The sequence below is a fragment of the Geotrypetes seraphini genome, chromosome 11 (genome assembly GCF_902459505.1).
Source record: "Geotrypetes seraphini chromosome 11, aGeoSer1.1, whole genome shotgun sequence".
NCBI classification, from domain to species: domain Eukaryota; kingdom Metazoa; phylum Chordata; class Amphibia; order Gymnophiona; family Dermophiidae; genus Geotrypetes; species Geotrypetes seraphini.
The window spans coordinates 90,249,119-90,273,742 of record NC_047094.1 but is presented as its reverse complement, the minus strand read 5'-3'; the positions used below and the strand labels follow the sequence as shown (position 1 = coordinate 90,273,742).

The following is a 24,624-nucleotide window of genomic DNA, read 5'->3' as shown; positions in this document are numbered from 1 at the left end:
ATGTCTTGTCTGTGCATTACTCCCCCCAGTGTAAGCCCTTTACAAGTTTGTACTATATAAGTTAACCAGGCAATTTGCAGAAGAGTGCTTAGGTGGCAGGCTGCCATATACGTGTGTGAATGTGCACATATATGCTAGTGACTCCTGGTGGAATTTTGCACAACTATGCAATGTAGAATTTGCGCAGAATTGCAGAGTCCTGCAAAATTCCCCTTTTCTTCACAGAATCTCCTACCTCGATGGCATCGCTTGAACAGTTGACGACATAAGCAGCAATTCCCACACGCTGCCTGCTGTTAACCCGGAAGCCTCTCTGCTGTGCAGAGACTTCCTGGTTAGTGGCAAGCAGTGCATGGGAACTGATGCTGCAAGGTGTTGAAGAGAGAGGGTCCTGAGAAGGTGAAGGGGAGAAAGGAAAGATACTACACAGGGTGAGGGAAAGAAGGAATGCTGCTTAGAGGGATGGGAGGGAAGGAAACATGCACATGGAGAGGGAAAGGAGGAAGGCTGCTGCACAGGGGGAGGGGATGAGAGGAAAGATGGTACATAGAGGGATGGGAAGGGAGGGGAAAGGAAGTATTTTTGGACATGGGGTGGAGGAGAGGAAGGGACAGATGCAACAAAGAGGTGGAAAGGGGTAAGAGGTAGCAATCCTACTTATGGTGGAGGGGAGGGAGATGCATATCATAATCTCTAAATACTTCCTTCCCCAAAACCAGTAAAATCATCTCAACAGCTTTCATGAAGCGACCCTATCCCTGATGTTATATCCTTTCTCTCTCTTCCCTTCTTTTAACTTTCATTTTAATAATGTATTTATTGACCTTTCCATCACCCTAATACCCTCAAATTCATTCAAGTCCTTGTCTATTGTCTTTTAATGTTCACTCCTCCCCATATATATAATTATTATTTTATTTTTTATCTTTTTTTTTTTAGCATTGTAAACCGGCCAGATACGTGTTGATGGTCGGTATATTAAACACAATAAAACTTGAAATTAGATGTTTCACATGATAAGAGAGGAGGAAGGGAGAGATCTCCATGGAGAGGAATAGAGAGGTTTGACCCAGGGCACAAAGCAGGGAGAGAGAGAGAGATGGTGGACAGTGGAAAAGAAACAGAAATGTTGGATATGGCAAAGGAAGGGAGGGAGAGAATGCTAAATGGGTAAGGTGACGCAAGGGAGAGAGAGTTGTTGGACATGGGGTGGATGAGAGGAAGGGACCGATACACAGGAGATTGAGGAGAAGGAGGAAGATGTTGGACCCTGGAGTAGAAGGGAGTGATGGAGAGATGCCTGGCTATAGGAGTGAGGGAAGAGAGTGGGAGAAATGCTGGACCATGCGGGAGAGTGCATTAGGGAAAAGAGAAGGGACAAGCAGGTGTCAGGTTATAAGGGTGTGGACAGAAGGAAGAGAGAGCAGATAATGGACTATAAGGTGGAGGAAGAAAAACCCTGAGAATGGTAGAACCATGAGGGAGAGGCCAGGAAGGGGTGATAAGGAAATGGATGAGGTCAGCCATTACAGAGGGTAATATGGACTGGGGGACTACATTGAAGTTGAAAGGGAATGGAGGGCTGAGGAAGGAATAACATGGGGAATGGAAGAGAAGATGGAAATTTGATAGATGAAAAATAAAAGAGAGGAAATGGGGAAGAAAGAGGCAGTAAAGAGCTAAAAGTGAATGATCAATATATCAGAGGCAGGTGTAGTGAGGAAATAGACAGGAGAGAGGAGAAAAACAAATGGATAGTAGCTGCTTGAAGAAGAATTAGCAGAACAGACAGGAAAGCAGAAAGAAACATGGAAGCAACATGATGGAAAAATAACAACAAAGGTAGAAAAAAAAAGCATTTTATTTTTTATGTTTAAAATGGAAATGGATAACAATTAGCAAAAATATTGTTTAAACTTTGGCAAATAAACTTACAGAATTTGGTAATTTTCTGTGCATAATTTTGACATTTTTTTTAGCGCAGAATTCCTCTAAAAGTAGCTAGTATTCGGAACATGTATATTATAATGCTTGCAGGCACCAATGAAGTTACATGAGAATCCCAAAAGATATTTTTTTAAACTGTTAACAAACATAAAAAGTAAGAAATAAGATGGCAGAAAAAGATAATCCATCTGATCTACTTATCCTGTGAGCATCGGAGCAGCGCAGAGCATTCAGAGTGCCAGCCAGCACTAAAAATCTCTTACGTGGTTTTGTAAAAGGGGGCTGTTAATTTGGTACACAACTTTTCATTTCATATAGCAAGGCAATTTACAAGTCATACTGTGTGAAATTTTGCATATTGAGGCTGTATTTATAAAGTGTTTCAGAGGAAGGTTTATACTTTTCAATGCTTGTCTTTGCTTTATTTAATATCTGTTGGGTGCACGGAGTTCAGTGGGATACTCTGTTATAATGGAAAAATGTCAAACCTCTGCTCTTGTATAATTATTTCTAATTATCTAGTATATTATTCCAAGTTTAACACTAAAATAAAATAGATGATGAATAAATAATTTTGGAACAAAACAAATGTTAAAGGTAATTAATAATCCACCATCAAGGAATTGGAACATGTAAGAAAGAATGGAAAATTCAAATGAGATTCCGATAATAGATATATTTGTAGTGGAAATTTGACAATGCTTAATAGAACTACTTAAAGGAACCAATTTTAAAATTGAGAATTTTCAATATGGATGTTGTTCTAAATTTGAGAAAAAAACTTCAACTTATTAACAAATAAGCTGAGATAGTCATAGGGCTCCTTTTACGAAAGTGCGCTAGCGTTTTTAGTGCATGCACAAGATTAGTGCGTGCTATAGTGCACTCTAGCCGAAAAACTACCACCTGCTTAAAAGGAGGCGGTAGCGGCTAAACGTGTGCTAAAACCGCTAGCGCACCTTTGTAAAAGGAGCCCATAGTTTCTTATTGTATTTTTCACTATTGAAATATTGTACTGCTTTTCTGTGTGCTTTGTATCATCACTGGAATGTCCAGTCCTCTTTATTCTGTGAACCACCTAGAACTTTTTGGGTGTTGGTGGTTTAGAAAAATAAAGTTATTATTATTAGTTATTATTTGAATACCATGAATGTCAGTCAAGTGGTTTATTGTCAATGACAATTTGTGAGTTATTCCAAGTAGGGGCACAAGTTACCTCTCCCAATTAAGAACATAAGAATAGCCTTACTGGGTCAGACGAATGGCCCAGTAGCCCGTTCTCACAGTGGCCAATCCAGGTCAGACGAATGGTCCATCAAGCCCAGTAGCCCGTTCTCACGGTGGCCAATCCAGGTCACTAGTACCTGGCCAAAACCCAAGATGTAGCAATATTCCATGCTACCAATATAGGGCAAGCAGTGGCTTCCCCCATGTCTTTCTCGATAACAGACTATATGGATTTTTCCTCCAGGAACTTGTCCAAACCTTTCTTAAAACCAACTACGCTATCCATTCTTATCACATCCTCTGGTAACGGGTTCCACAGCTTAACTATTCTCTGAGTGAAAAAAAAAAATTCCTCCTATTGGTTTTAAAAGTATTTTCCTGTAACCTCATCGAGTGTCCCCTAGTCTTTGTAATTTTTAATGGAGCGAAAAATTGATCCACATGCACCCGTTCTATTCCACTCAGGATTTTGTAGACTTCAATCATACCTCCCCTCAGCCGTCTCTTTTCCAAGCTGTAGAGCCCTAACCATTTTAGTCTTTCCTCATACGATAAGATTTCCATCCCCTTTTCCATCTTGGTTGCTCTTCTTTGAACCATTTCTAGCACCACTATACCTTTCTTGAGATAAGGAGACCAGAATTGAACGCTATACTCCCGATGAGGTCACACCATAGAGTGATACAGGGGCTTTATAACATTGTTAATCTTGTTAACCATCCCTTTTTAAATAATTATTAGCATCCTGTTTGCTTTTTTGGCCGCCACCACACATTGGGCGGAAGGTTTCATTGTATTGTCTACGATGACACCCATATCCTTTTCTTGGGCGCTAATCCCAAGGTGGACCCTAGCATCTGGTAACTGTGATTTAGGTTATTCTTCCCAATGTGCATCACTTTGCATTTGTCCACATTAAATTTCATCTGCCATTTGGACGCACAGTCTTCCAATTTCCTAAGGTCCTTTCCTGCAATTTTTTGTAATCCGCATGCTTCAAGGTAGTTTATGGCTTAGCCCCTAAATATATAACAGACCTTTTCTCTTTCACAAACAGCAGACACAAGTGAAGCTCACACCCGAACTTTGTTTCTCCACCGGTTAGAGGTTATAAATTTAAAAGTCATCACCAACATCTTCTCACACATCAAGCAGCATTAAAGGGTAAAGACCTAGAACAATTGCTCGTGCCTACTACCTATGGGGAATTCAGGAAATGCCTAAAAACACATCTGTTCTTGAAATACTTAGGAAACCAACCTATACAATCTTAGTCCTCAACAAACGATCTCTAGAACTATCAATCACTAAGTTTGTACTTTGTTTATTCCATTCAATCTGTAACATTTCTAATCATTGTAAACCGCATAGAACTTCACGGTCCTGCGGTATATAAATTGTTATTATTATTAGTAAACAGTTTAGTGTCATCTGCAAATTTAATCACTTCACTCGTTCCAATTTCCAGATCATTTATAAATAAGTTAAATAGCACTGGTTCCAGTACAGACCCCTGCGGCATTCCACTGTTTACTCTCCTCCATTGAGAAAAATGACCATTTAACCCTTCCCTCTGTTTTCTATCCGATAACCAATTCCTAATCCACAACTGAACGTTGCCATTTATCCCATGACACTTTAATTTTCTCAGGAGCATCTCATGAGGAACTTTATCAAAAGCTTTCTGAAAATCTAGATACACTATATCACAGTTCTTCAACCGCCGGTCCGCGGACCGGTGCCGGTCCGCAAACAAAATCTTGCCGGTCCGCAAAGGATTCGGTCTCCGCCGCAACGAAAGGCTGGCGTCAGCTGACTTGCGACTTCCTGTTGCAGTCGCTGTGCCAGGACTCCTGCTTTCCACCGCGTTTGCCTCCTGCCTTGTCTCCGCACCTCCAGACCAGCAGCGGCAGCTCTGTATGCTTTTAACTTCGGCACAGAGCTGCCCCTAATCAATAGTTTAGCGCGGTTTCATAAGGCAGCCTCGGGGCCTTTGCTAGGCTGGCCCACATCGCATCATCAAAGCGGGCCGGCTATCAAAGGCCCCGAGGCTGCCTCATGAAACCGCGCTAAACTATTGATTAGGGGCAGCTCTGTGCCAAAGTTAGAAGTACAGAGCTGCCGCTGTTGGTCTGGACTCTTGGGCCGCTGAAGGAGGGCAAAGAGCAGCTGTCCTGGAGGTTTCCCTTCCTCATGCCTTTGCAGGTCCCTTTTTTCAACCTTTTTTTTTTTTTTCCTTCAAACGGCAACAGGCCCCAGCATCGACATCAATCAAGTAAGTTCCACTGTTCCTTGCAAGCGGTTCTGCTCAGCCAAAGCTTCCCTTCTGACATGAGCCACCCTCAGGGGAAATAAAGTGACCCGCAAAGGTGAGGAGAAGGGGGGGGGGCAGATGATAGAAGTTGGGGGGGGAGAGAGAGAGAGAAGGGGCAGATGATGAAATGGAGGAGATGAGAGAGAGAGAGAAGAAGGGAGAGAGAGCAGAAGGCAGATGGATGTCAGTTGAGAGGGGAGAGCAGATGCTGAATGGAAGTGGGGAAAGAACACATACTGGATGGAAGGAGCAGATAAATAAAGGGGGAAGAAAATAGTAAGATAATGGAGGGGTGAGGGAAAGAGGTGACAAGCTGTGCGTAGACACAGTGAAAAGAGGGAAACGGGACTAAATAGTAAGAAAGAATTTAATTTAGATGGAGGCAGAAAATAGAGAAGGAAGACCAGAGAAGAAAAGGGAAGAGAGAGCAGAGAATGATATCAGATCTGAGTGGAGGAAATGAGAAGAGAGATATGCTAAAAACCACAGGGGGGAGGGAAGGATAGAGATGCCAGACCATGAGGGGAACAGAAGGAAGATGATGGATTGCAGACCAAATGGGGGGGGGGGGGGCAGGAGGAGAGATGGCAGGGAAAGACAGACAGTGAATGGAAGGGGCAGATGCTGGACTGAAGAGACAGAGAAGGTTATCATGCTGCTGTATCGGGCCATGGTACGCCCTCACCTGGAGTACTGCGTCCAGCACTAGTCACCGTACATGAAGAAGGACACGGTACTACTCGAAAGGGTCCAGAGAAGAGCGACTAAAATGGTTAAGGGGCTGGAGGAGTTGCCATACAGCGAAAGATTAGAGAAACTGGGCCTCTTCTCCCTTGAGCAGAGGAGATTGAGAGGGGACATGATAGAAACATTCAAGGTATTGAAGGGAATAGACTTAGTAGCTAAGGACAGGTTGTTCACCCTCTGCAAGGCAGGGAGAACGAGAGGGCACTCTCTAAAGTTGAAGGGATAGATTCCGTACAAATGTAAGGAAGTTCTGTGGTAGAAAGCTGGAACGCTCTTCCAGAGGCTGTTATAGGGGAAAACACCCTCCAAGGATTCAAGACAAAGTTAGACAAGTTCCTGCTGAACAAGAACGTGCGCTGTTAGGGCTAGTCTCCATTAGGGTGCTGGTCTTAGACCAGAGGGCTGCCGCATGAGCGGACTGCTGGTCATGATGGACCTCTGGTCTGACCCAGCAGTGGCAATTCTTATGTTCTTAGGGCAGACACGGGCTGGAAGAGAGTGAAAAGGCAATGAAAGCAGAAACCAGAGACGACAAAAGGTAGAAAAAAATAATTTTATTTCTATCTTGTGATTCAAATATATCAGATTTGAAATATGTATCTTGCTAGACATAATTGGGGAGTGCAAAGCCCAGGCAGTGCTTCTTTAGCTTCCAGCTGGCTTAGGGCTCTCTCTGACCAGGGGGCAGTTGCCCTAGTTCCACTCCCCTAACACCATTCCTGTCATGTGTGACTGTGGTATTCTGTTACTTGATATTTGTGTAGCATTCTGTAATAATTTGGCTTATTCAGTTTTCTTGATAGTAGAGGGGATATATGTGAAGGGGAGGGGAGACAGGGGTTTTGTTGATCTTTGCCCTGTATTATTTGTATTTATAAAATGACAATTGTATAGAATATTGTTTCTTTTTATACTTTAATAAAATATGTTCAATATAAAATTATAACTATTTGAGGCTTGTGCGGATGGGATCAGATGGTTTGTGGGACCGAGCTCGCGGGGACGGGGTGGCGATGGTTTTTTAAAAAAAATTTCAGTCTTAGTAGTTTGCCGGTCCACTAAATAATTATTTTATTTCCGCCGGTCCATAGGTGTAAAAAGGTTGAAGAACACTGCACTATATCAACTGGCTCACCTTTATCCACATGTTTATTCACCATTCCAAAAGGTTCCAGTCTTGTTTAATATTTTTCTCACACATTACTAACCATAATCAAGGAATATGGCATTAAAACATTGCTGTGCTGATGACATTTTGCTTGTAGCTAAAATAGACCCAATCAAGCGAAATTTAGAAAATCTTCATTATCCTTGTACAAGCAGGCAGCATATTTTCAAATGTGGGTGACATCATCCATGGAGCCCAGAACGGACAGTGCTAAAAGTGTACTGTCACTTTAACTTCTTAAGAAGCTTCAAGACTGCCTGCAACGTACAAGCACAAGTGCCTTCCCACCCAATGTTGGCTCATGATTCCTCAGTTCTTAATTTTCTGTGGCACAAAGAAGTTGTTTTTTGGACTCTATCCAAATTGAGTTGCCTTCCCAGTCAACATACTTTTTGCCTTTTGGCTCTGTTTTCTTTTCTTTTTACTCTACTTAGTAATCTTTCTTTGATCTCTTTTTTCTATTTAAAAAAAAAAAAAAAAAGTTAATTTCCTCCTTATTTTTCTTTCCTCGGTCAGGCCTTTGGGCCTTTTTCTTTTGGGGGTTTTTCTCACTGGTTTTCCTTCTTACAGTGCAACCATTGCATTTTTTGGCCTTGACTTCTAGTGGGTTCAAAAAATGCACTCGTTGCCAATGGCTCATCCCCATCACTGACCTGCATTGCTGGTGCGTTCAGTGACTGGAGCCAGAGCATCAAGTATCTATATTTTTAGCACTTTTAGTACACTAATATCCACTACAGTGGAACCTTGGTTTACGAGCATAATTCGTTCCAGAAGCATGCTCGTAAACCAAGTATATCAAAGCGAGTTTCTCCATAGGAATGAATGGAAACTCGCTTTGATCTTGAGCATCTACGCATGCTCAAGGCCTTCTGGCTCTCATTCTCTCAGAGAGAACAAGATCTCAGCTCAGTGGAACCTGACATTTCCATGGTCTCAGGCCACGGATTCCTTATCCCAACGGATCAAAGTCACCTTACCTCTGTGGAAGGCCAGGAGAATCGGGACAGAAGCAGGGCAGCGATCGTGGTAGAGAGCAGGAGTGTCAGGGCAGAAGCAGGGTGGTGATCGGGGCAGAGAGCAGGAAAGTCGGGGCCAGAGAACAGGAGATGCAGTCAGAAACGACATGAGCAAATGGTCCACAGCAGTTGCTTGTTTGTTCAGTCAGCCCACTTAGTGTCCAGTTTTTGTTAGTGAATTACTGCCTGCCTATTTTACATGTCATTTCCCTCATTTGCATGCGCAGATCGGATGATGATCGGCCACGAGGTTAGTGAATTGGGTCGGAGGTAAATCGGATCGCTGAAAAAAAGCTCCTATATGAACCCTTGAAAAAGCTCTTTTGGGCGAAACGGGTCCCATCGAGACATGCTAGAAACAATGCATTAAAAGGATAAGTAAAAATGAAACTTGTGCAGTTGTTTCATCTTTATTCTTGAATAATAATAGAAAGTAACACAGCAGTAATCAAGCTACATTTAAAAAGAAGGCAATTGGATGAGCCGGAATTGGACATTTACATATAATTTTTGCATTGATTAAAATGGCTGTTGAAGGCCCTCTTGCCATCCTGCAACAGAACCCGAAGTAGTGAGGTTGTTTCCAGTTTGCCTCACTCTTTCATCTTTACATCCTTTTAGTGTTTACTTAGTGAATCTAGCCCATTCTTAATATTGGATTAGAGTCTTGCTCAAAGACTAGAGATACAAATAAAGTTGCTCTCTTATGTGTTTGAAAGTAGAGGGAGACCGTTGCTACTAGTAAGTTGACAACAGAACACAAACTGTAAGTCTTTGTTTGTCAGTGCGTCCGGTTGTTGTATTGAAGTTTGTTTGATAAGGCGGTATATCGAATTTTTAATAAACCTGAAACTGTATTTATGTTTGTATCCAAATCTCAGAGGGGGGTTTAAACCCTTAAGCACCTTCGGTACACGGAAGAAGCTCTTCTCCCTGGAGCCTTCCTAAATTCTGTCAAAGGGACGGTGTCATGTGGCATCTCCTAGCCCCGCCCCTTCTCCAGAGTAGGCGTGAACGGGGTGGTAACGTCACAATGCCTCTACTTTCTGCAGCGCCTGGCTCAGCCACTCAGGTCGGGCGGGTTGGATCTGATGGCGCTTGGTCCCGCGCCTGGCTTTCGCTTTCGTTTCTGCGCCGGTAGTTTGGCGGGTCTGGTGCGGCTCGAGAGCTGCTGAGGTAGCGCAAGCCCGGGTCATGGCCCTGTACGGAGCCGAGTGGGAGTACGACTCCACCTGGGAAGAAGAGGAGGAGACCGGGAACAAGGAAGTGGAATCCGAGCTCGAGCAGCGCCGTGAACCCGCTGTCCAGGTGATGTCTTAGCTCTATAATGAGGGGATCACCCGTCTTCAGCCTGTCACAGCTTCGCACCCTGCAACGCCGCGCTCCCTTCCCCCGGTGAAGCCATTTTCCTCTCCATATCAAAGCTACTTCTGTACCGTCTCGTCTCGAGCCATTTCGCCTCCCTTTCATTCCCTTCCCACCTTGCAGCTCCCCTCTGGAGCCATTCCCCTTCAAATCCATTTCTTTTCCATATCATCCCCATTCCCAATCCCTCTCCTCACACTGTAGCAGCCTTCTGGAACAATGCCTCCTCCGCTTCCTTCCGAGTATTGGTCAGAATATCCAATCAGCACCCAGATAACTTCTAGCGACCACCACTGCCCCAGCTATTCAGTGCCAGTAGTACCCAGATGAGGCCCACTGTAGAATATCTGGATCTTTAGGACAGTCTTTTTTCCTAGCTAGGTAACTTCTATTTCTGTTCCTGGACTAGAGAGGAGCACAGCTATCGGAGCATATTCAGTGGACCTCTTCAATTACCGGTAAGTGTCAATGAATATCAGCTCCTAGGCTGGCCAGTATGATTTAACTGTGTATCCTCTTCTACTTAGGCTTGCCACAAGTGCCAGACTGAAGCATTGAAGGAAGGCTCCATTAGTAACTCCAGCTGATGGGAGAATAACAACTGTATTACTTAATCTAGCTCCTTATAGACCCCACTCAGCTAGCATGGGCAGAAGAACACAGTAAAACCCAGGGCGTTTCAGTTTGTCTTTCTAAGAAAAGAGAATTTAATGTCTCCTTGATCAACAAAGCTGCCATAGGTGGAATAACCTAATAAAAATCTTTTAAAAACCAATATTTTAAAATTACGATAACTATTCCTTTACATAAAAACATAAGAATAGCCTTACAGGATCAGATCAATGGTCCATCAAGCTCAGTAGCCCGTTCTCACGGTGGCCAATCCAGGTCACTAGTACCTAGCCAAAACCCAAAGAGTAGCAACATTCTATGTTTCTGATCCAGAGCAAGCAGTGACTTCCCCCATGTCTTTCTCAATAACAGACTATGAACTTTTCCTCCAGCAAATTGTCCAAACCTTTCTTAAAACCAGCTACGCTATCCGCTCTTACCACATCCACTGGCAATGCAATCCAGAGCTTAACTATTCTCTGAGGGAAAAATTTTTTCCTCCTTTTGGTTTTAAAAGTATTTCCCTGTAATTCATTGAATGTCTAGTCTTTGTAATTTTTGACAGAGTGAAAAATCGATCCACTTGTACACCCATTGTACTCTACTCCACTCAAAAAAGCATGGGTGAACACAGAGGATCTAGAATCAGAAAATAATAGTAAATATTGACGAACTGAGGTCAGTACTGGGCAGACTTGCACGATCTGTGTCTCTATATGGCCGTTTGGTGGAGGATGGGCTGGGGAGGGCTTCAATTGCTGGGAGGGTGTTGGACTGGAGCGAGCTTTGATGGAGACTTCAGTAGTTGGAACCTAAGTACAGTACCGGGCAGAGCTTTGGATTCTTGCCCAGAAATAGCTAAGAAGAAGAAGAAAAAAAAAAAATTTTTTTAGATTGAATCAGGTTGGGAAGACTAGATGGACCATTCGGGACTTTATCTGCCGTCATCTACTATGTTACTATGTTTGTAGATGTCAGTCGTATCTCCCCTCAGCCGTCTCTTCCAAGCTGAAGAGCCCTAACCTTTATAGTCTTTCCTCATACGAGAGGAGTTCCATCCCCTTTATCATATTGGACTTTACCCTTTAGTTGTTTTATTTTTTCTTTAGTATAAGTTGGTTTTTTTTTTCATGTTTTATTACCACGTGTCGGATTAGGCCTAATGTCCTATTGTTTATAATGTGTTGCTGAAGATTTTTTCACTTTGAAGGACTGGTCTGAATTGTAGATACATCCTATAATTACTGAAAAGTTTTACATTTGATAAAGACATGATGCCTCAAAGGAAGGACCTAGACTTAGTCATCCGACAGCCATAATCGAAAGCTTGCGAGGTTGCCTGTATGGAATTTATACGTTTTGACTTAGACCAAGTCAAAACAGGTATAAGTTCTGGATTGGGCTGTTGAGCTGATCATGGCTGCCGCCATCATTTCAGCAAGCAACCCGTCCCCTCATAACGATTGCGGCAGGAGGGATGCTCAGTCTCTCCTGCCCGGCATCTGCTGCGACCCCTCTCCCCCTGAATGATTGCCGGCAGGAGAAATGCAAAATCTATCCTGCCGAAACCTACCGCAACCCCCCTAAATGATCGCTGGCAGGAGAAATGCCACCTGGGCCAATCGGAATCTTATACCTGTCTCCCAGTGCCTTCTGGGATACGCTGGGAGTGGCCTAAGATTCCAATTGGCCAGATCCCCTAGAGGGTGGCCTTTGCGGGATCCAGGTGGACTACCTTTAGGAGGGTGGGGGGATGTCCGGCAGTTGGAACTGGGCATTCCTTCTGCTGCGATCATTTGGGGGGGGTCCGGCAGGAGAGATTGGGTATCGGGGGTCATGGTGGGTGCCTGGCAGGAGGGACTGGGCATCCCTCCTGGTGCAATCATTCAGGGGGATCTTTTCTTTTTGATCTACTGGTTGACATGTTGCACCAGAAAATGTTCCTTATACAACCCATTTTTCTTTCCAAAAAAGTAAGTTCATCTTACAATCCACAATCAATCTTTTACCATGTCATCTTATTAACTAGCAAATGTGCATAACCAAGCCAACTCATATCAGTCTCTCAAATTCCTACTTCTGAGATTCCAGTATCATATAAGATAAAACACTCCCACCTCTAGATCCAATTGCTCTTCTACACAGTGCAGGAACTGAATTTCCTTGTCCCCCCTTCCTTCCCTGCATAAATTCATCCATTCCATTCATATCCTCTAAAGAAGAGACAAATCCTTCTACTGATGTGACTAATTAAACAAGAAAATAACACACCAAGAAAAAAATACCAGTACCCCAACAAGTACTCTTGGAACCTTACTGTTCCTCCTCTTGCTCACCAATCTAAGGGGCATACAAAGGCACTGACTAACAAATGCATAACTTGCTTATCTTTCTATTCTATGGATGAAATTAGGCCTTTTTAGTTAAATGGTTAATTTTTATCCATAGAAAGACGGTCTGTCACTGGGCAGATAAGTTAGGATTATTTAGTAGTCCTAACTAAAGACGTAACTTTGAACAGATAGGTATCAGTTTGGTTGCCAGTCAGCTGTATATTCAGCAGGGCTAGTGTCACTGAATACGGAATAAATTTAAGCACCAGTGCTGGTGTTTCACTTTATTCATTGGCTGGGTTGGTTGAATATCTGGCCCAAAGTGCATAGTGTGATTGATTGAGCAGACAGATAGCAGCCTGAAGATCTTTTTCAGTGTTTCCAGCTTCAAGATCCCTTCTAGTTTGTATAAAACAACTTGAAAGAAAACGGAGCCTGTGTTTCTGGAAAGTAAGAGTGTTTTTCTGTTCTAGGAGAAAAAGAAAGTGTACTGGGCAAATTCCTACCAAGGAGCAAAGGTATTGTTTCTCATTTCTCCGCTGCAATAATTGTGGAGTGCTTTGATTGTTTTCAAAGGGTGATATTGTAAGTTGTTCTTCTGCTGGCCTTCACACAGTTGTCTTATTCCAGGCAAAACGTTCTTTGCATTTGGTTGCCATGGGGCAGAAGTGAAGGCCAAAGACTTAGGGCTAGATTCACTATCCTGCCCAATTGTTATCGATCCGTGTCTGATCCAGGCAGGGCCGATCGATTCAGGAACCAAGAACATTCAAATGGGGGCAATAGGAGACACGTCCTCATCCGCTGACCTGGACCGCTAGGTAGTGATCCCGACGCATGCGCAGACCATCTACTTTGCCTGTAGATGGTCTGGGCATGTGTTTGCTGTCTGGGGTTTACTTTTTTTACTGGCCCCGACTCTCCTGCTCTCTGCCGCCCTTCCCCGCAGTGCATGCCTGTGGTTTTAAAGCGGGTTAAAACCAGAAAGCGGGTGGATTTAAAGTGGGTTAAAACCACGGGCTCATGCTGCAGGAAAGGGTGGCAGAGAGCAGGAGAGTCGGGGCAGGTAGAGTCAGGGCAGGCAGGAGAGCCGGGGAGCCAGAGAGAGTCGAGGTAGGCAGAGAGCAGGAGAGCCGGGAAGCCAGAGAGAGAGTCGAGGCAGGCTGTACTCCAAGTGGAGCCTCACCAAAGACAGACAGAAAAAAATATAGCATCTTTCTATGCATGAGTGGGGCAGACAGCAGGGCGGCCAGAGCAGGAGAATCGGGGCAGAGAGCAGTTTTTTACACAAGCAACTAGTCAGCCAGTCAGTGTGTCAGGAAAAAAGTGTAGTGAATCGTGTCCTTCCTGTTTTGTTTTGCATGCCGATTCCCCTCATTTGCATGCATGGATCAGGATCGGATTGTTACACAGTTTAGTGAATCGGGTCGGAGGGAAACTGTGTCATAAAGGGCTCACAAACCAATCGGTACACAATCAGTTTGCTTAGTGAATCTAGCCCTTAGACATCATCAGGGCAGATTTAATTTACCGTAATCACCATTCACAAAGACTTGATTTAAATCATTCCTGTGGCATCATGAATAGCCTAATGGAATTCATTTATCAAAAAAATTAAACATTGCATGAATATAAACTAATCCTTAATATAAACTAATCTTTATTTTGGACTTTAATGTTTAATCTTAAATAGAAAATTATCTTTAGATAGATTTTTTTTCTTCAAAAATCATTTTGTTAAAAAAAAAAAATCCAATTTAAATTTAAAAAATGCTATTTTAAAAAAATCCAATTAATTTATTTTTAAATCCATAGTTTGGTTTTTGTTGTTGGGTTGTTTTTTTTAATCCATCCTAGGCAACATTTGGTTGGCAACTATTAGCATTTCTTTAAGTGCTAGCTGCCACTGTATATTCAGTGCTGGACCCTATCTGGGTACTATCACTGAATATTTGGGTGGTTGGTGGTACCCAGAATTTATCCAGGTATGGTTGATATTTGGTGCAATACCTGGATAGTTAACGACATAGTTAGAGCAACATTATATGTGGTCCAGTGTGCTTGATTAGCTATCCAAGCACTGATATTAAATATCTGTTAACGGTAAGAGTGGATACTCGGTGGCACGATCCAGTTAAGTGCATTGAGTGTCTACTCTAGGACCCCTTAATTCTTTCATAACTAAATACAATCACTAGTACTCAGTGGCTGAAAGAGTTGCTGCCTCAGTACTAGAGAATGACACGGTGACAAAATTCATCACCGTTCCCATCCCCGCAGATAACCGCGGGAAATAATCCCATGTCATTTTCTAGTGTCTATTTCAACTTCGGTCCTTCTACACCAGCATTCTTCAAATCAAAGCTTGCGGGTCAGTGGTTGTGGCCATTCATACTCTGATTCTTCCCTCTCTCTTTAAAGAATGACATGAAGATGGTTCCCGCAATTATCCACGGGAACGGTGATGAATTTTGTCACCGTGTCATTCTCTACTCAGTACCTCTGTCCTGCTCTTCTCCAGTACAAGGCATGCCACATTTCTTCATATCTGAGAGAGGATAATGTAATGACACATGAGTGCTAAACAACAAACCCCCTTTTTTATCAGGCTGTGCTAGAGGTTTTTAGCTTGGACTGGCAAAGTAAGTGCTCCAAATCTCTTAGGAATTCTATGAGCATTGGAACATTAACCGTGCCAGCCTGTGCTAAAAAACCTCAAGCGCAGGGGTGTCCAACCTTTTGGCTTCCCTGGGCTGCATTGGCCGAAAAAAATGTTTCTGGGGCCGTGCAAACACTGCAGCAAGACAGAGGAGGGAGCCGGCAAGACGGTAAACACCCAAGGGCAGCAGAGGAAAACACTGCATCGCTCGCAACCGGGGCTGCACAAAATTCTTCACGGGGCCGCAGGTTGGACACCCCTACTCTAGCGCATCTTGATAAAAGGGTCCGTAAGACAGGTTAGGGAGATGGACAGCTCTTGCATTCATTTGATCTATTTATTTTGATTTGGATCTCAAGGCAATTTTCAAAACAGTGACTTCAGTCATAGAATGTCAAATAGTAATTCTGCAGAAAGCATCAACCACAGATAAGTAAACAATCTGAGCACCAAAAACCAATACCCCAGACAGATGCCCTCCTAAAAATCATTGTCACTGGAAAAGCTTACCTAAAAAGCCAAGTTGACATCTCCCCAAGGCCCACAAATCTGTGCAGCCACGGAGACCCTCGGGCAACTTATTCTACTGCCAAGGTGTAGCCATTTTGCACTTGTCCTTTCTTCACTTTTCAAGCAGCCCATTGATCTAGGTCAGGGGTAGGCAATTCCGATCTTCGAGAGCCGGAGCCAGGTCAGGTTTTCAAGATCTCCACAATGAATATATATGAGATGGATTTGCATGCACTGCCTCCTTGAGATGCAAATCTATCTCGTGCATATTTATTGTGGATATCCTTGAAACCTGACCTGGCTCCAGCTCTCGAGGACCGGAATTGCCTATCCCTGATCTAGGTGCCTCTGCAGTCTGTAATCTCACTGGTGCTTTTTTAGTTAATTTTATATCCTGTCCTTCCAGAAAGCGCAGAATGGGTTACAAGTAAACATACGAAGCATTAAACATATTGGAAGGGAATATCCACCTTTGGAGCCACCAGGTGATCTCTGACAAAAACTATCTGCTTTCATGATGCTCCCTGCTCTATTTGGCCCAAGAGCAGGATATAGATTTGGAAATGAATCTTTGTTTCCATTGTGACAGCACAGAGATAACTTCAAGAGATCACTGGACTGCCCATGACTTTTATAGATGGGTCTCCAATTGTTCTAATTATGTTCTTTCATGTTTAATTTTGAGAGCAGTTCAATGGCATTTCAGGTGGCAGGGAGAAGTTCAGCTCTCAGAGCTTCATTCTTAGCTGTGATGTGCAGTAAATCCTTAGGAAAGGCAGAACAGAAGTTAAATATTTTCCTCTATTTTTTTGCATCCTGTTCTACTTCTCTGTTTGTGTCTTTTCACTTATCTCCCTACAGAGACCGCAGCGGAACTGGAGAGCAGCGCATGATATGCAACGATACAGACATCACTATCCGGTAGGGATATGCGTTTTTAGTCCCCTCCAGCTGCAAAGCACAGTTTAGAACTTTTATTTCTAAATCAATCGGTCCTTTGAATATCTCTAAACTGCTTCTTATTAACTAAGGCCCCCTTTTACAAAGCCATGCAGCCGAGTACTGCGCAGCTTATGTTCCAACGCCCATTCATTTCCTATTGGGGTTGAAGCATTTACCGCTCTACCAGCTTTTGTAAAAGAGGGGGTAAATCTCTTAGGGGGGGTCATAAATAATAGAGGCTGGGGGTTGTCTGTTAAGCAGAATTTCTCAAGGAAGTATACAAACCAGGTCAAGAATAACAGATATTAGGAAAGAAGAGATGGTGATGGGAGATTGGACCAGGATGCTGCTACAGGGATGGTTGGGGAATGGGGGTGCTGGGACAGGTTTCTGCTCCTAGAAGTAAACTCAATCCCTTTTTTTCATTCAGGATTTGCAAGTTGGGGAGAGTGAAGAGGAACCCATGCGGAATTTAAAGTTTTACAAGAATGAGATTAAATTTATGCCCAATGGTGAGTGTTCTGGAGACTCCTGTGTGGAGGAGGGGTGTTGCTGGGGGTCACTCTTCTACTGCATTCGAAGGTGTTGAGAAGGAGGCTTGTACCTGTGCTTTGTTTTTTTTTGATAATCAGGAAAGCATTGTGAAATAAAGTAGTAATGAAACATTATTCTTAATGCAAAATCATATGAACTTGAGATAGTTTCTCTTTCTGTATGACCGACTACTTCGGAAAATTGCGAGCCACGGAATCGAGGGTGAAATACTCAGTGGATTAAAACCTGGCTGGAGCATAGGAAACAGAGAGTGGGGGTAAATGGACAATACTCAGACTGGAAGAGCGTCACCAGTGGGGTGCCACAGGGCTCAGTGCTCTTCAACATCTTTATAAACGATCTGGACATTGGTACGACAAGTGAGGTGATTAAATTTGCGGATGATACAAAGTTATTCAGAGTAGTGAAGACGCAGGGGGATTGCGAAGATCTGCAACGTGATATAATCAGGCTCGAGGAATGAGCATCAACATGGCAGATGAGGTTCAACGTGGATAAGTGTAAAGTGATGCATGTAGGTAACAAAAATCTCATGCATAAATACAGAATGTCCGGAGCGGTATTTGGAGAGACGTCCCAGGAAAGAGACTTGGGAGTTATGATCGACAAGTCAATGAAGCCATCCACGCAATATGCGGCGGCAGCAAGGGCGAACAGAATGCTAGGAATGATAAAGAAGGGGATCACGAACAGATTGGAGAAGGTTATGCCGCTGTACAGGGCCATGGTGCACCCTCACCTGGAGTACTGCGTCCAGCACTGGTCGCCATACATGAAGGACACGGTACTACTCGAAAGGATCCAGAGAAGAGCGACTAAGATGGTTAAGGAGCTGGAGGAGTTGCCATGCAGTGAAAGATTAAAGAAATTGGGCCTTTTCTCCCTCGAACAGAGGAGATTGAGAGGGGACATGATCGAAACATTCAAGGTACTGAAGGGAATAGACTCAGTTGATAAGGACAGGTTGTTCACCCTCTCCAAGGTAGGGAGAACGAGTGGGCACTCTCTAAAATTGAAAGGGGATAGATTCCGTATGAACGTAAGGAAGTTCTTCTTCACTCAGAGAGTGATAGAAAACTGGAACGCTCTTCCGGAGACTGTCAAAGGGGAAAACACCCTCCAGGGATTCAAGACAAAGTTAGACAAGTTCCTGCTGAACCGGAACGTGCTCAAGTAGGGCTAGTCTCAGGGCACTGATCTTTGATCAGAGGACCGCCGCGTGAGCAGACTGCTGAGCACGATGGACCACTGATCTGATGCAGCAGCGGCAATTCATATGTTCTTGTCAACAGAACTGGTAGTTTTGACCATTGGGTTAAACCCCCATTAGTTGCAAGGGTTGTAGAGAACCCATTTTTTTTCATACTGCACCTCCCATCACACTGGGATGAGCTCCACCCACTCAGTCTTACTCTCTACAAGTGAGGAATAGGGAGCCTGTCCTGCTTGTTTAATCTTTATTATTTTAATTTTTTTTATTATCTGGTTGGAGGCTTTTTGTGTGCAGAGGATCCTGGTCATCCCGGGGCATCTCTGGCTGTGAGAATATACAGATTCTCAGGAATGAGGTCTGTAGCCCATAGGCACATGCCTCGCATGATTCCTATGTAGCCAGTCTGCATCAGTAGTTCTCTGTGCTCAGGGTCCGTACCTTTGGGAGCAATCTCACCTCAGGTTTTTCCAGAGTGGGCTTGAGTGACTTGCCCCAGGGTCTTTCCGGAGTAGGCTTGAGCGCAGACTGAGCAGGTCTCATGGTGGTTTATCCAGGATCAGGGCTGACTGTGTTTCTTCCCCTATGACATTGCATGACTCCAGTGGGGGTCTGAGGTCCAGACCCACATCGGGGTCTGGATGGCAGTCTGAAGAAGCAAGCCATCAATTGGACTCCAGGCTGTCTGAGGCAGAAATCTTTTCTCTCCTCTGATCTGGGGTTTCCCTATGCAGCTTTAGCACAGCAGCATTGCACAGTGAGTAAGGCTGAACAATGTCTTGGCTTATGCCATTTCTGCCCACAGAATGCTCTGGATCAGGCAATGGGCAGGAAATGTAGCCTCCAAGGTGACCCTAAGCAAACTCCTCTTTCAAGGACAATTGCTCTTTGGCAAAGGTCTGGACAATTTAATGGCTAGTGTGATGGATTACAAGCCAAAATCTTTACTAGATAGCTGACCCTGGAATCTAAGGGGGTCTGGTAGGGGAAATTTTTGTGGCTCCTGATGATTTCGCCAGTATTCAGGAGTGTCCTCTAATCAGAGGACATTCCAGGATTGAGACAAAGGTTTGGGTGCATCAGTTTTTCCCAAGGGTCTGGATCCTACTCCTCTGCGGCTTCCAAGAAACAGCGATGACACCAAGATTGCAGCCATTCACCCAAGGGTGGAAGCAGGCTGGCAGAGCACTTGGGAGGGGTACAAGCTAGAATTCTACCAGCTTCTCCCAGACCTCTTTCTCACTTCTCTGGCAGGAAAATTGGAAAAGGTGGCCCGGGTCTGGGTGACGGTTCAGAGGCTCATTGCTTTAGGAAAATGAGGCTTAGGCAGATACTCACTTCATATACATCATTGTGCCTAAAAGAGATTCAGAAGACTGAAGACTGATTCTGAATCTAAAGTCAGTCAATGCAGTGCTCAAGATTCCCCATTTCCACATGGAAATGGTATAGTCGGTCATTGCCTTAGTTGCACCAGGGGAATTCCTTGCTTTTCTGGATCTAACAGGCATATTTGCATATTCTCAATTCACTGCTCTTCCCTTTGGCCTCACAACAGCACCACAAACCTTTACCAAGGTGATAGTTGATGTGGCAGGGCACCTTTGCAAGGTGGAAATTCAGGTGCATCTTTATCTGGATGATTGTGTCATAAAAGCACCCTCAAGGGATGAGGTAACGACAGCAGTAGAGCAAGTGGTCCAGCTCCTACAGATGTTGGGCTGGGTAGTCAACTTCAGGAAGAGTCAATTGATCCTGACTCATCCCTGGAATACCTGGGAATCCGTTTCAAGATGGTACATAACAAAGTCTTCCTCCCGGAAGCACACAAAGTGAGGCAAATTTGGGAGATTTGTGACCTGCTGGCCCCCACAGCTTGGCAGTATCTTCAACTGCTAGGATCTATGGTGGCCACAATAGATGTGGTTCTCTGCGCCTATTGCAGGAGTTGCTCCTCTCAAGGTGGTCTCTGCAAGCAGATGCACTGGACCTCACACTGCTGTGGTTGAGCAAGGCATGGAGCATCCTGAACTGGTGGCTGGAACCACAGTCCTTGAACAGAGGTGTGCTGCTACACTTCACCCATTGGATAGTCCTGAAGACGGATGCCAGTCTATTTGACTGGAGAGCACATTGTGAGGGAGCTGAGAGTGATACAGTTAGCTCTGCGAGTCCTGGGCAGTCCGAGTCGTCTCAGTGTTTTTGGTTGTCCTAGTTTTTTCTTCAGGCCACTGCTAAACCCTAGAAACGGGTTCGCTTACTGCTCATCCAGCTGTTTCCAGGTTTCTGGGAGGGCACTTCGTTTGTGACCTCCCTTGCGTCTTCTTTTTCTTCGTGGAATCTTAACTTCGTCCTGCAGGGCCTTGTAGAGGCCCCATTCAAACCACTGAAGGGTGCTTCTCTTCTGGATCTAAGAACATAAGAAGCGCCATCTCCGGATCAGACCTTCGGTCCATCAAGTCCGGCGATCCGCACTTGCGGAGGCCCCGCCAGGTATACACCTGGTTTATTTATAGCCACCATATCTTTATATGCCTTTCTCAAGGAGATATGCATCTAGTTTGCTTTTGAAGCCTGGGACTGTCGATTCCGCAATAATCTCCCCTGGGAGAGTATTCCAGATGTCCACCACTCTCTGTGTGAAGCAGAACTTCCTGACATTAGTCCTGAACTTGTCCCCCCTTAGCTTCATTTCATGTCCTCTTGTCCGTGTCAAATTGGACAATGTAAATAATCTTCTCTGCTCTATTTTGTCGATTCCTTTCAGTATTTTGAAGGTCTCGATCATATCCCCCCGCAGTCTCCTTTTCTCAAGGGAGAACAATCCCAGTGTTTTAAGTCGATCCTCATATACCAGTTTCTCCATACCCTTCACTAGTTTAGTTGCTCGTCTCTGCACCCTCTCCAGCAGTTTTATATCCTTCTTTAGGTAGGGAGACCAATGTTGGACGCAGTATTCCAAGTGAGGTCTGACCATTGCCCTATAAAGCGGCATTATTACTTTCTCCGATCTACTCGAGATTCCTTTCTTTATCATGCCCAACATTCTATTTGCCTTCTTTGCCGCTGCCGCGCATTGTGCCGACGGCTTCAGGGTCCTATCTATCAGTACACCCAGGTCTCTTTCTTGTTCACTTTTTCCCAGAGTTGCACCTGTCATTTTGTACTCGTATTCCTTATTCTTACTGCCTAAATGCATTACCTTGCATTTCTCCACGTTGAACCTCATTTGCCATTTCTCCGCCCATTTTTCTAACCGACACAAATCGCTCTGGAGTTCCTCACTATCCTCCTGCGATCTGATTGCCCGGCAGAGTTTTGTGTCGTCTGCAAACTTGATGATCTCACTGGATGTTCCGTTTTCCAAGTCATTGATATAAATATTAAAAAGGATCGGCCCAAGTACCGAGCCCTGGGGTACACCACTAGTCACTTTCTCCCAGTCAGAGAACTTCTCATTTATGCCCACTCTGCTTTCGGTTTTCCAGCCATTTGCCTATCCATCTTTGTATATCTCCCTCTATGCCATGGCTTTGTAGTTTCCTGAGAAGTCTTTCGTGTGGAACTTTGTCGAACGCTTTCTGGAAATCCAAGTATATTATGTCCACCGGCTTTCCACTATCAATTTGCTCGTTCACGGTCTCAAAGAATTGGAGTAAATTCGTCAAACACGATTTCCCTTTCCTGAATCCATGTTGACTGGGTTTCATCAAGTCGTGTGTGTCCAAGTGCTGAACTATGCTATCCTTGGTCAGTGATTCAATCATCTTGCCAGTCAAGACTGTCTTTCTGGTCGTTATTGTTTCGGCACAACATTTTTCAGTGTTTCAGGCTCTTTCGTGCAGGGCATCCTTTTTTCATATTTCAGACGCTGGAGTTTTCTCCGTACTGTACCTTCCATGTCAACCAGGAAGTTCGTTTGTCCGCCTTTCCTTCTGTAGGCTTGGAGCAAAAGGATTGGATCTTGTGCAAGTTGCCTGTCAGGAGAGTCTTGCTCCACTGTTTGGAGAGGACTAATGATTTCCAGCTCTCTGATCACCTATTTGTTCTGGTTGCTGCGCTTTGCTGTGGTCGGCCAGCGGCCAAGGCTTCGATCACTCGAAGGATTTGAATGGCCATTTCTGCGATTTACATCACCCATGGCAAGCAGCTGCCGATTTCACTTAACGCCCACTTGACTGGAAATGTGGCTATGTCATGGGCGGAGTCTCGCACGATTCATCCTGATGACCTTTGCAGGGTGGATACTTGGTCCTCTCTTCATACTGTTACACGGTTTTACCGAGTGGATATGGCGGTTCGTTCTGATGCTGCTTTTTGGGACCTCGGTGTTGAGGGCAGGCTCTTCCCTCCCTCCCTAGTAGATATTTCCATTGGGCATCTCTCCTGCTGTCGGGTGGCGAGTTACTTGCTGCTCAATTTTGCTTTTATTCGGCGTATGTGCCCATCTCTATCACCAACGATGGGCACATGCAAATTTAGCGAATTTTCACTCCTCTCCACCAACCTCATTTGCATGAGCATTTTTGGGAGAATGACTCGCTTTTTTAAAATTGCTACTATAATGGCTGTGACAGCGGCCCATCGGTTTTTAACATGACTTGTAGAGAATTTAGGCCTTAGTTGTTTGAAATAGCCTACTTCTTTCTGCCTTGATGATTCTCCTTCTAGGCTTGAACGCTTTCCAGCCAGTTGACAGATCCTATGATGAGTTTTCTGTGAGTATGTTCATTACCGAAGTCTCTTCTTAGGGTGCTCGTTGCACACAGCAGGTTAGTTTCTCAGTTGCCTTTGTGCCTAATATTACTTGTTTATGTTTTACAGAGCAATTCAGTTCAAGAATTGTCTGTGTTACTGGGGATCTTCCCCCATAGCCCCTTATCATAGATTTGTTCAGGTATGTGGCTTGACTTTGGGATTTAACTGGATATGTTTGCTAGCTCTCAGGCGAAGGGGTGAAGCATATACTCAGAAAAGTGTTGGATTTCTGCAACTCCCGGATTGCAGGTTGGGATTGAACACCTAGCTTATGGAATCCTACAGGGACTAACAGAAAGAAGATTATTGAAGGTATAAGCCTAATCTTCCAATTTTTCTTTGAATTTAGGTAAATTTTTAGGTTTATACACTTAGCCATGATTTTTCAACCTCTTAGAGACGCCTTCATTCTGGCCACATGTTGCTTCTTGCTCTTCCCTCCCTTAAGGGTTGCAAGGTATTACTAAGGTGACCATACGTCCCGTTTTGAACGGGACCGTCCCATTTTTTGATCCCTTGTCCCATTGTCCCCACACACAGCTTCAGGACACTGAAATGTCCCGTTTTAACAAAGAGCGTCCCGAAGCTGTGCGTGGGGACCGGGACAGGGATCTGAAGCAGTGTTCTTCCACCACTGGAGGTTTCAAGTTTGGAGGGACAGGGATCTGAAGCGGAGGGATCTAAAGCAGTGTTCTTCCACAAAAATGTCCTGCCGGTCTGTGGAGATCAGGGGGCCCGATGAACTTGCTTGCATCAGTGCCAGTAGCGTCAGCGCAGCGATCAATTAGGCAGCCTTGGGGCTTTTGCTGAGTCGCAGCCCGCCTCTGATGATGCAACTTCCTCTTTCCTCAGAGGTGGGCACAACCCATCAAAGGACCCAGGGCTGCCTAATTGAATCGCTGCACTGACGGTATTGAAAGCTACTGGGAGGGAAAGGGAGGAGAGGAGGGCAGAGGGGAGAACAGGAGGGACGGACGGTCAGACAAATCCCCACTTGCCGATACCGGTTCTGTTCTTGCAAGCCTGCCTGTTCCCCTTTGCTGGCAGCGTTGGGCAACTTGGCCTGGGACCCGAGTCTTGCACATTGCAGGCTGGAGCATGAAGTCGGCCTGCATTTTTCCCTGGGAGGGCTGCAATTGCCCACAAATGGCAGCAAATAGGGTCGGCCTCTAGTAAGATATTAGAACAGGAGTACAACCTGCATACGCACACTAAATCTCACACTTTTTACCGCTCCCCCTCCCCCCCGTTAGAGCTT

The 24,624-nt window shown here is 44.5% G+C and overlaps 1 protein-coding gene across 1 annotated transcript in view; it reads left to right on the top strand.

Annotated features, from left to right (window-relative positions):
- Positions 1 to 9,442: 9,442 nt before the first annotated feature.
- Positions 9,443 to 24,624, top strand: part of OGFR (opioid growth factor receptor) — a 32,905-nt gene continuing 17,723 nt past the window's right edge. The window contains exons 1-4 of the mRNA XM_033962509.1: positions 9,443 to 9,730; positions 13,206 to 13,250; positions 16,763 to 16,822; positions 17,274 to 17,355. Coding sequence (XP_033818400.1) covers positions 9,617 to 9,730; positions 13,206 to 13,250; positions 16,763 to 16,822; positions 17,274 to 17,355 — 301 coding nt within the window. The 5' untranslated portion in view covers positions 9,443 to 9,616. The remainder of the gene's footprint in view (positions 9,731 to 13,205; positions 13,251 to 16,762; positions 16,823 to 17,273; positions 17,356 to 24,624) is intronic.